The sequence below is a fragment of the Octopus bimaculoides genome, chromosome 1 (assembly GCF_001194135.2).
Source record: "Octopus bimaculoides isolate UCB-OBI-ISO-001 chromosome 1, ASM119413v2, whole genome shotgun sequence".
Taxonomy (NCBI): Eukaryota; Metazoa; Mollusca; class Cephalopoda; order Octopoda; family Octopodidae; genus Octopus; species Octopus bimaculoides.
Genome location: NC_068981.1, coordinates 153,977,788 through 153,990,710, shown reverse-complemented (window position 1 = coordinate 153,990,710; position 12,923 = coordinate 153,977,788). Strand labels below are relative to the sequence as shown.

Below are 12,923 nucleotides of genomic sequence, written 5' to 3'. Positions count from 1 at the left end.
ACGGAGCATACTGGCTTCATTCCTTGCGAGCTTACGTATGTCCTCAGCAGTTACAGCCCATGTTTCACTGCCATGTAGCATGGCTGTTCATACGCATGCGTCATACAGTCTGCCTTTTACTCTGAGTGAGAGTCCCTTTGTCGCCAGCAGGGGTAAGAGCTCTCTAAACTTTGCCCAGGCTATTCTTATTCTAGCAGCTACACTTTCAGCGCACCCACCCCCACTACTAACTTGGTCGCCCAGATAGCGGAAGCTATCGACTACCTCTAGTTTTTCACCCTGGAATGAGATAGAAGTTGTTTCCTGTTTGTTTACAGTCTTTATTGCACCTGAACATCTGCCCCCAATTGATAATCACTACATTAAACAAACATTTATTGATATATAAATACCATGAGCCAATGTGGGAGCTTCTAAATCAGTGGTTCCAAAATGTTTTACATTCTACTTGCAACACATTTTTAGAGTATACAAGAATACTTTGCCACATACAATAAATCACGAATGTATTAAAAAGAGAGTATTTATATATTTTAGCATATAAATATAAATAAAATATTTAACAGAAAATTATGAAGTACTAACTACTTAATTCTTGTAAGCAAATTACGATTATCAAGATTTTATATATAGAATTTCAGTTTGCATTTTGCATATTTTTTAAACTTAATTTTATTATTTTCACACTGCACCTTGTCACATCTCTTGGAAAGCTAGTATGCCATGGTGCATCATTTGCTAAAAATAGCAACCAAATCTCCTCCTAAACACACTCTTACTAACTCAAAAACATATTGGATAAAGTAATCCTAGATATACACTGTCTGAAATAGGAGGACTTTGATCAGATGTCTGCTCCATTAGGACAGACTTAGTGCTAAACAACAACTATCACATTTCTGTTATTTGATAATCCTTTGAAAAATTGTAATGCATTTTTTTCAAATGAAGCTGAAAATATGGAATAAATAACATTTAAGTAGCCCACATCAACAACTGCCAACAGATTTTGTTGATATATTTCAATTGATTTATCTAAGACAAAATATTTACTTTCCACAATTATCATAGTGCAAAAAGTAAAAACTAAATTATAACAGAGTGACTAACAAAATGCCTTGTAGTATTTAGATATGATATGAATAATGAGAACAAAGACACCACTTGGATGATGGTGACACTTGTTTACAACTATCAGATGATGTCAAGGCAAGGAGACAATAGCACACACACAAACACACTTCTTTCAGTTTCTGTCTAGCTAATCCACTCACAAGGTTTTGGTTTGCCTGGGGCTAAAGGAGAAGACATTTACCCAAGGTGTCACACAGAGGGGTTGAACCCAGAACTATAAGGCTGAAAAGCAAACTACTTACCACACATCCTTGCCTACATCTATTAATCAATATATTTCATACGGAGAACTAAACCAAATAAGCGTTCAACTCAATAAATACTGTAGGTGTAAACCATCTGAATAAAATGTTGATCATTAAACTTTAAGGACATAACTATTTTTTTTCATTTTCTTAAGTATGAGAACATTACTGCAATTGTTTAAACATACCGGAATAGCTAATTGGTCCAAAGTATCTTCAGCATCTAGATAGGAAAGTTTAGCTAAAGCATCTTCCCAGTGTGAAATTGCCATGTCTAAATTTTCTAGCCCTGTAAAAAGAAATATTTAAACAAGTATTTGAACCAATGAAGCTAGACAAATAAAGAAGATATGCAGATAAATAACATCAAACAACTCTTAGAAATTAGGTAATATATAGTAAGATTGAAAGAGTAGTCAAGAAAGTGCCATAATGAAGAGAAGAACTTTAAAAATATCAATAGAAGATATAGTTACAAGTGATTTCTTTAGCTGATTGTCTAATTGGAAAAAAAAATATTGTAAATATTTCATCAAGAATACAATGAGAAACGAAATAAATTAGGCTTTCAATTAAACATAAAAATAAAAAAAAAACAAGATCATTAATTTCACTGAGATAAATATAATTTTACTAGATCAATCATTTATGTTTTATTACTGTACTTCTCTTACATTTCTTCTAGTAAGCAACTGTCACTAACTGCAAAGGCTTACAAGGTGAGGCCATTGTGCTAAAAAGATGAAAATAATATCTCCTGGAAAGGATGGTTTATCACAGGTAATATTTCTATAACATCTGGTTACTGTTTCCAAAAATTAGTTCTACTGAAGTACATATAATTAAGTATATCAAGTATATTTATAATAAATTTCCTATGATGAATGCAAAATCTATGAACTGTTAGCACTGTATCAATACAGCTATTTTACTTCCCTGAACTACATACCATAGTATTTATAAGACGTATATCAAACAGGGCATGTAATTATGTTCATTAAGTTTGTTTAATCACAGAAACCAGTTATAAATAATGACAGCACTGCTACTAAAATGTCACAAAAAGAACCAAAGGCAATCCTTGTTGTTTGTTACTGCAGAATATAGCAAGTAACTTGAAGTGGAAGCAGCCATGATCTTTTTGCAGTGCCTCCAAGACTGGTGGGGAAAAGGTAGGAAGAAAGTGTGACTCAAGGATTGCTGAAATATGAAGTAATACATGCAGATATCAAGTAATTCTCAGACTTTATCTGATTGTTTGTAACAGATTGAAATCTGCTAAAAGATACTCAAGAACCAAGTGGTGGTATTAAAGTGGGCTAAACATTAGGCATCCCCTGCGATAAATGGCCCCAGCTCTTCTACACCACCCTTGGCCTGAAGAGCTATCTCATGCACTGGCACCCTTCGCACCCATCAGGATGAAGAGGCTCAATCACTCACTACAGATTAACTGCTCAGATATGAGTTAATTCTGTCGAGGATGACATTGGATCTATCACATAAATTTGGTTTTGAATCCCAACTGGAACAGTTTCACTTCAACAGGAATGATTTTACTTCACTTAATGCTCTTTTGGACCATTTCATTTCATTTCATTTCATTTCATTTCATTTCATTTCATTTCACTCAGTTCTTTTGGTAAAAGCATCAGTATTCACTTAATAGGTCTTGAGCTGGGTTGTGACAGAAAATGATGGTTGTTGATAAGCAGGAACTGCTCACAAATTTATGGTGATTAATTATTCAGTTTGAAAGCTTCCAAAGCAGTAGATTAGAAGAATAAGTAATGCATCAGACAAAATACTTTGAAGTACTTTTCTTAGCTTTTAAGAATCTAATCTGCTTTTTATCCTTCCAAAGCAGATAAACTAAATACCAATCAAGTGTTGTTATCAATATGATCGACTGATACTGGTGTCAAACAGGCTTCTTTATGCAAGAGACCATAGTTGAGAATTTCAAAAAGAACCATAATGCTGTTGGCACTTAAGGGTGTATGAGAGTATAAACTACAATACCACAGTATTCCTGTTAGAAAGAGCAGACCCAAGTATAATCAATTTTGAGAGACATTGTGCCTGTTGCAAATTAATAGTAGAAGCCTCCAATCCTTATATGTTTTACACAGCAATGAAAAAAACAGTGAAACCCAGACATGACTTATCTACTACACTTCCATAATCTCTGACAATACAATGTTACTTACCTAGCTGGCAGAGTTGTGCAGCTGTAAATTCTGTTGTTTCTACAACAGAATGAGTCAGTGTTGATGTTGATGAGGCCAAGCTTGAGTTAGAATTAGACACAGACAAAGCTTTATTTCTCACAAATGAGCGACTTGAAGTGGGACTTGAACAATTCTTAGACCAGGCAACATCTGTTAAAATAAATATATTTCAAAATGGTCATTAATTTATATATATATGTGCGGGTGACACGTAAAAGCACCCACTACACTCTCTGAGTGGTTGGCGTTAGGAAGGGCATCCAGCTGTAGAAACTCTGCCAAATTAGATTGGAGCCTGGTGTAGCCATCCGGTTGCACCAGTCCTCAGTCAAATCGTCCAACCCATGCTAGCATGGAAAGCGGACATTAAATGATGATGATGATGATGATATGTGTAGGAAAGAAGCTGCAAAAAGTAGAAGGGTGAATAAAAATGGAAAAAGAAAAATTAGTGCTAGTTTTAGAATTATTCAATGGAGATAGCTGCTCAATCCAGAAAGAGTGATGACTTCCAGTTCACCTAAAGAAATTTGTCCACAAGTTTGCATTTGCAGAAAATTTCAGATCTGGAATTCAGTAACATGGTGGGATTCTTAGATCTAAAAAGAGTATGCAATCATTTAGTTACATATAAACTGCATTTCTTAGATCCGTTAATATGAATTTTTCTATGATTTTTCACTTGATTGCATGTGTTGTGCAATTGGTCTGCAAACCCTATATGTGGCTAACCAACTTAGTGGCTTTACTTTTGTCAATTGCCAGAAAGAAGATAGGTGGTTTGCATAAAGTCTTTTGAAACTGTCTTCACACACACAAACATACCTAGATTTTGTGATACAGACAGGTAAGTAGAACTCAAAACATGTGTGTGTGTGTGTGTGTGTGTGTGTGTGTGTGTGTGTGTGTGTGTGTGTGTGTGTGTGTGTGTGTGTGTGTGTATGTGTGTGTGTGTGTGTGTGTGTGTGTATATATATATACATATATGTTTCATTTAATCTGCGTAAGTTACAGAGTTTGGTGCATTGACACTTATCAGAGTTTGATAAGTATCAATGCATGTAACACTTGGCCCTTGAATCACTCTGTAAACTCCACTAATCAAAAATACACACACACATTCGAACTCACACACAACAGGTATATTCTGTGTGCAAATACTCAGGTTAGGTAGTAGGCATTAATAGTCAACAAAAGGTGTGATCACTATGGGAAAATATGTAATATTTTGACAACAAACAATATAACTGTGAAATAAACTTTTTAACTTCACACACATGCCTAATCCTAACTACATTATATATGTATATATAATCATCATTGTGGGGGGACAAACACAGACACAGACATACATATACATATATATATATATATATATATATACGACAGGCTTCTTTCAGTTTCTGTCTACCAAATCCACTCACAAGGCTATAGTAGAAGACACTTTCCCAAGTGCCACACAGTGGTCATTGGCAGTGCCATGTAAATGGCTCGTGTGAGTCATGGTCATTGATGGTGCCATGTAAATGGCACCTGTGAATCGCAGTTGTAGTCATTGCTGGTGTCATGTAAATGGCACCTGTGCATCGTAGTCACGAGCATTGCCAGTGCCATGTAAATGGTACCTGTGAATCGCAGTCACAGTTGTTGCTGGTGTCATGTAAATGGCACCCATGCTGGAGGCATGTAAAAGCACCCATTACACTCCTGGAGTGGTTGGCGTTAGGAAGGGCATCCAGCTATGGAAAGCATGCCTACATGGTGCCAACCACAGAACCTGGTGCAGTTCTCCAGCTCATCAACTCCAGTCAAATCATCTAACCCATGCCAGCATGGGTTAGATGATGATGATGATGATTATACAATAACTATAAAAACAATGCAAAAAATGGCCTTAAAAATGAGCAAATAAGAAAATAATTGATTAAAGTTGGCTTCACATTCTTTTGCAAACAATTACATCTGATAATGGTTGTAAAAGTCTTATTAACACTTCTTTATTAGGTCCTTCCTGAAATCGAAAATATTTAAATCCTTTTTGCTCCATCAAAATAAAAAAACAACTGTTAATAATGCACCATCACAGGCTACAACACATAATATTAGCTCAACATAAATTTAAGAAAACTTCATAAAAGAATCTTAAATCTACATACTATTCTTAACAATTATAATATATATTTGGTGCTGCCATTTGTTTCTAGGATTTGCCTTACTTATCTGTCTAGGTCTGCAGGTCGGTGAGGGTACTTTCCAAGGCACAAAGGTATAATTTTACTCAGAATGCAAAAAGCTAGAACAAATAGTGCAAGGCATCTGATCTGACATTCTTATAGTTCCACCAATCCACCTCACTGGATTGGTACCTTTTTTTTTTAAATCAATCCTGAAAGGGCAAAAGACAAAGCTGACCTTGGCGGGGATCTCAAGGTAGTCTATCCATTTATGGGGTTGTTTGAGAAAAGAAAAAGGTGAAACAGTAGAATTCAAGAAAAATAGTGATGGTCTGCATCAGCAAATAATAAGTACAAAAGGATAATATGGTGTGAGGCAGGGATCTTTCTTGGAGAAAGATAAAATGTACATTTAATATTTCTCTGGCAAAGAAACTCGCCCAAAATGTTAGATTTTTTTTTTCCTTGTGGAAAACAAACTGTTCAACACTTTTGCTACCACATTTCTGTGGTACTTTTGTTTTAATTAATTTTGAAAATAATCAAGAATTTAGTAAAATACCTTTCATATAAACCTGGTGTTTGAACATGAAATTTTGATGGAAGATTTTAAATCAAGATCACTTCATAGTAAGAAGGTTGAACTAAGAGCAGTATAATCACCATCATTATTTAACATCTGTTCTCCATGCTGGCATGGGTTGGACAGTTTGACAAGAACTGGCAACATCAAATGATAAAGACAATGACAATGATACTACTCCTGTTTCTATGATGCAAACTTCTTGCTTTGAAGTGATCTTGATTTAAAACTTTCCATCAAAATTTCATGTTAATTTATGTTCAAGCACCAGGTTAATATGAAAATGATTCTCCATAAAAAGGGTTAATATATAAATTTGTAAAAGTAGAAAATTTTCACTCTTAGAAAATAAGTTACAAATTGATCCCTCTCAATGTAACATAACAAAAAAATCAAACCAATATATATATATAAAGATTACCTCCATTTGTACCAGTTAGAGCAGTTCTTGAACGTGCTATTTTTGTTTGAGTACTCCGCCGATCTAAGGGTCTTTTCTTCTTTTCCTTTTTCCGTAATAGCAATGTGAGCAATCCTATAAGTGCAACTCCAAGGGATACACCAAATACAGTTATTTTCAAATGGGAATTAACCTTCAAGTGTTTAATGCCAGCCACACGAGCAGCCAGTTGGTTGAAAAGTTCTTTATTCATTTTTCACAGCCTGTAAATGAAACAGAGAAATAGATAACTGATTTTTAAAAAAAAAACTTCTTTTGATATACATGCACTTTTGCATTGATTTAGCCTTCAAATGACACCACCCCATGGGTTAGGCAAGCAGGCCAACATTCTCCTCTGATCAAAAAGGGGAGTAGAGCAATTCGACGTGGTTTGCTCAAGACCACAATGTCTGGCAACTGAACCCATGGTCTAGTGATCATGAGTGCAACAGCCTAACCACTAGGCCACACGCTTTCACAAAAGAGTAGTTGATTGAATTAATTTCACAGCAAGACTAAATACATACGGAAATGACTCCATATATTTATTTCCCCCATTAATACTTTGTATCCTTTCAGTATGGTGCTGACTACCTTCACATCCATAGCACCCAACACCATTTTGGTAACCTTGTCTGTGTATGCCAAAACACTTTTCCTCATGTCTCAGTTTGAATAACAAGGACCTCAGATTCTGCAGCAATAGCTTGAGATTTATAGCACATACAAAGAAAAAAGATGAGGACACACTTGACAGATTGAATAAGAGGTTCAGTCTGCCTGTTTAATCCAGCTTCTGAAAACAGGACTGATACAGGCTGCTTTGAGGACAGCTATCAAGTAGTGATGATGATGAACCACACTGAAAGATTTTTGATTGATCCAAATTAATCAGAGTCCCACTGAAGCTAGGTTTTGTTACTTTCCTTCTCTATAATGTTACACATGAGTTAGAAGGTGTCATGGTTAGACATGTTTAGGATCATGTTGTTCTACACTTTTCCAACCTCCGTACAAACAAGTGTTAATCTCTTTGCTAGAAATTTGGTGAAAATCTTAAACACTGCATCCAACAAAGCTATGGAATAGAAATTATCACCAACAATCCACTTGTATACTTTTTATCTTACAATAGTGCTACATTCTGGCTCACACAGCCAGGAATGTTCCCAGCTGTTGCAAGAGACATGATCATACAAGTCTGTTATGCAGCCATAAATTTCATACTGCATAATGAAACCAGATGGTTTTCTTGTCACACAAGTTATTGCTAATTACATCTCAGTTGCTCTTATCAGCGTTTTGCAACACTTTATATTCTCTGCAAGATAATAATTTCTAGTAATCACCATTTAATGCCCACTTTTCCATGCTTGCATGGGTTAGACAGAATTTGTGGAGGAAGATTTTCAATGGTTGGATGCCCTGCCAGTTACCAACCTTCACCTGTTTCCTGTATAATTAAATATATCAATCTCAGTATTTGGTATGTAGTTATTTAGTATTTTATCAACCTTACAAAGATAAAAAGCAAAGTCAATTGCAACAAGAAATGAACTTGGAACGCAAAGATATTGTTGCTAGAATAGGCAAATGGTCTGAAATTTGAGGAGAAGGATGAGTCAAATCAATTTCAACCCCAGAGGGATACAAAGCAAAGTTGACCTTGGCTAGATTTGAACCCAAGAAGTAAAGGGTCAGTAAAAGTACTGCAAGGCTAACAATTCTGACAAGTCACCACCCTTGTAACAACAGCAACAACAACAATTCTTTCTAAATGGAGTTAGCTGATTATAATGACCCCAGTACATGACTGGAACTTTAGTAACCCTAAAAGGATGAATGGCAAAGTTGACTGTGGTGGTAGTTGAACTCAAAATGTAAAGAGCTAGAAAAAAATGTCACTGAGCATTTTGTCTGATGTGCTTAATGATACTGCCAGCTCACTCCATTAATAACAATTCTTCCAAATTCTGGCACATTACCAGATGTTTTAAGAGAAGAGGGAGTAGTTGATCACATCCATCCCCTGTACTTGACTAGCATTTTATGTTACTGGCCCCAAAAAGATTAAAGACAACGTTGACCTCAACAGTATTTGATCCCAACATGTAAAAAAAAAAACAAAGAAATGCCACTAAGCACTTTGACATACTAATGATTCTGCCAGCTTGTCACCTTCATAATGACAATCCTTTCTTTTACAAGTACAAGGCCTAAAACTTTGAGGAAGGGGGCTAGCTGATTATATTTCCCCCTGTGGACAAGTGGTACTTATTTTATCAACCCACTAAAGGATGAAAGGCACCTGGGTGAAATTTGAACTCAGAATGTAAAGCTACAAGAAATGCAGCAATGCATTTTGTCCAGAGCAGTAAACAATTCTACCAACTTACATATTTTACTTAAACAGGGGCATTAAATAAGGTTGACATTACAAAGACAGGTAACATAAAGTGGTATTTACACACAAAATTGAATGGTTCCTGCCGGTGTGGGATAACACCATGGACAAATATAAGCTTAGCCCTTCATAAAATCTGAAATAAATTTGATAAAAGATAAACAACAAAACCTTGCTGCATTGACTGCAAACCCAGGTATCACCATCTGTAATGCAGTGGAGAGAAAATTAAACAGAGGAGTCTGACCAGCTGCTATCAATTTCTGCTGGTCACTATTGAGACTTCAGGTTTTCTTGAACTCCACACTAACATTTTCCTCCACAAAAACAGGATAACAGCTGTTGTGGGGCTCAGAAATGAGCCCCACAATGTGTAGTGACTACTGCAGCAACTGTCATGGACCATTCTCCGCAGCAACACCATGGCAGTCATGAACATGCCATTTATTCTGGGGTGTGTGGCCCGTAGCTCCCTCCTTCTCCATCTTCTACTGCTTAATCCTCTCCCACCTTTTTTTCTTTTGGTGTTTCTTTGTAATTAAATTGTGACAAATGAATATGTTTCAGTAAGATACTGTGAAACAAGAAAATTAAGAAAGCACTAGACTCATATACAGGGTGTCCCAAAAGTGACTGATGGGTTTCAATTATTAATAACTTCCTGAACTTTACAAATAAATACATCAAATTTTGATACAAATTAAAGGACATAATGGAAATTAATATGCACAAGTCAAATTTTGCAACACCACTACATCACATATGAAAAATGACATTGCTTAAATGGCAGCCATTTTCAGCTTCGCACATCTGTGCTCTTTTCAAAACTTGCACTATAACACCGTCAAAAGTTTCAGACCCCACTTCTCTGATTTCTCTATTGATGTTCTCCTTCAGCTGCACCAGAGTCTTTGGTTTGTTGATGTAAACCCTCTCTTTCAGGTATCCCTACAAGCAAAAATCCGGGCTAGTCAAGTCTGGGGAACATGAAGGCCATTCAAAATAGACCTTACACATGGTTCCAGCAAGTTAGGGCAAGAGAAACAATGCAGTTGCTATGGAAGTGCTTTGGAGAGAGAGAATAAACTCCCACTACAGCAATGCCAACTGGCCTTCATGTTCCCCAGACTTGACTAGCCTAGATTTTTTTCTTTTGAGGACACCTGAAAAAGATGGTTTACATCAACAAACGAGACCCTAGTGCAACTGCAGGAGAACATCAACAAAGAAATCAGAGAAGTGGGGTCTGAAACTTTTGAGGGTGTTATGGTGCAAGTTTTGGAAAGAGCACAGGCATGCAAAGCCAAAAATGGCTTCCATTTTAGCAATGTCATTTTTCATATGTGATGAAGTGGTGTTGCAAAATTTGACTTGTGCAAATTAATTTCCAGTATGTCCTTTATATTGTATCAAAATTTCACATGTTTAGCTGTAAAGTTAAGGAAGTTACTAAAAATTGAAATCCATCAGTGACTTTTGGGACACCCTGTACAAGTGACACAGTAATGCATTAGTTATGGTTATCACATGAAATGCATCACTGAGACAAAGCGTGTAAATGAGGTCAGCATGTGGTACAAACAAAAACAAAACAGTATGAAGCTTTGGATACAAACAAAATAAAATAGAACAACTCTAATAAGTACAAGCGATACTTCTGTTACATGTACTATAGGCGATTATTGAACACAAAATATACTATTTCACACTACACACTTGCAATGGATTCAATGAAGTTTACTGAGGCAGATTTTCTACAGCTGTATGCCCTTTCTGTTGCCAACACTTATGTGTTTCCCAAGCACAGTAACATTTCCCTGTGGTCAGACACTCAGACACATTTTTTATTTTAGAATATTAGAAATGAATGACACTACTTGTAGGACAGGGACATGCATTTATAACTATCACACCATGTCAAGACAAAGAGACACAAGCATATACACACAGATATATATGACAGACTTCTGTCAGTTTCTGTGTACCAAATCCACTCACAATGCTTTGGTCAGCCCAGGGCTATAGTAGAAGACACTAGCCTGAGGTTCCACACAGAGGGACTGAACTCCAAACCATGTGGTTGAGAAACAAATTTCTTAACCGCACAGCCACATTTGCACCTGCAACACAATTAGCAAAAAGAAAAAAAAAAAAATCAACTGCTTCAGAGCTATATTTGTCTAGTATGTAACTTGACCATATTTTGAAATTGAAGCATCATGGAAGAATTATTTCAGTCATTTAAAAATATAAAAACTGCTAGATTTCCTTTTAATTTATTCCATGAGTAGAACTGTGTCAGTGGCCAGGCTATTATTGTTTGACAAAAATGTTGAAACCTCGAGTGCCATATTTTAGTGAATTTAACTGTTTTATGTGTTTTAAATAGCTAAAATAGCTCTTCTGTGATGTAATTGCAAACTGACTATGACCAGGGGTAGATCAATCAGCAATAAGACAATACCAGCTAAACTACGATGTAAGATAGGATTTCATAACATAGGCGACACATGAAATCTTTCGAGCGAGATCGTTGCCAGTGCCCCTGAACTGGCTCTTGTGCGGGGCCGTCGTAGGATTTTCGAGCGAGATCGTTGCCGGTGCCCCTGGACTGGCTCTTGTGCGGGTGACACACGAGGTCTTTTGAGCGAGATGAGCGTGGCCGTTGCCAGTACCGCCTGACTGGCCTTCGTGCGGGTGACACGTAAAAGCACCCACTACACTCTCTGAGTGGTTGGCGTTAGGAAGGGCATCCAGCTGTAGAAACTCTGCCAAATCAGATTGGAGCCTGGTGTAGCCATCTAGTTTCACCAGTCCTCAGTCAAATCGTCCAACCCATGCTAGCATGGAAAGCAGACGTTAAACGACGACGACGACGTTGTTCAGAAGCTGTTCTCTGTCAAATGATTAACTCTGAAACACGAAGGCTTGTCTCTTGAAATTAGTGTCCAAAATAAAAACAAATTTAACAGAGAGCACAAGACCAGTGAATATTGCATTGAAGTGTTACATTCCTATAACACAGTCATACTATATCCAACACACATAAGCATCATAAAAGAGACATAGTAAGTATGAATGGAAAATAATAAGGAAGTGAGAAAAATATTGCAACAAATACACTTGTGATTGTATAGAGATTTATAACAAGGAACAAAATCGAAAAAATTGAAAGCAAAAAAGCAAAAACTTATAGACAGAAGGCATATTGAAAATAAAAACATCTGGCAACAGAGACTAAAAAATAGTCTACCACAAACCAATGAAAGCATCCTAAATATACCACATACAAAACAAAAGTTTTTTTTTTTTAATAAAGAAAGAAAGCACCACAACAAATACAATCATAACATGCAATAAGTATCACAAAACAAAGAAGAGTCGGAGTAATATTGAAGAATCAAAGACTTAACTGAATGTTACAAAGATAATAGGCATAAATACACTAGTCATTCCAGTAATAAACTACTTCCATCATAATAAACTGGAATTTAAGTTAGCGAAAGAGTAAAGCAGAAAAATCAAGAAATTACTGACAGCATTCTCAGTCACCATTCCAAAGCTGATATAGGGTGTGGTCTAATATAAACAGAAAACTACTACAAAATAACAACAATAGTACTAGAAAAAATACTTATATCAAATAAAAAGAAGCTAATAAGTGTAATAAGAAAATAGGGAAAAGCATAACACATTCCTCTTTATATATA

At 36.1% G+C, this 12,923-nt stretch overlaps 1 protein-coding gene across 4 annotated transcripts in view; it reads right to left on the bottom strand.

The window, feature by feature from the left end:
* LOC106868429 (mitoguardin) overlaps window positions 1-12,923 on the bottom strand; it is a 43,354-nt gene that overhangs the window by 14,012 nt on the left and 16,419 nt on the right. For 3 of the 4 annotated variants that reach the window (XM_014913677.2, XM_014913678.2, XM_014913673.2), the window contains exons 2-4: window positions 6,789-7,030; window positions 3,590-3,760; window positions 1,568-1,668 (exon numbers count right to left, since the gene is read on the bottom strand). In XM_014913677.2, the coding sequence (XP_014769163.1) occupies window positions 1,568-1,668; window positions 3,590-3,760; window positions 6,789-7,020 (504 nt within the window). In that variant the 5' untranslated portion in view covers window positions 7,021-7,030. Of the gene's footprint in view, window positions 1-1,567; window positions 1,669-3,589; window positions 3,761-6,788; window positions 7,031-8,158; window positions 8,263-12,923 lie in introns of all 4 variants that reach the window. The other variant, XM_014913676.2, reaches the window with a different exon arrangement.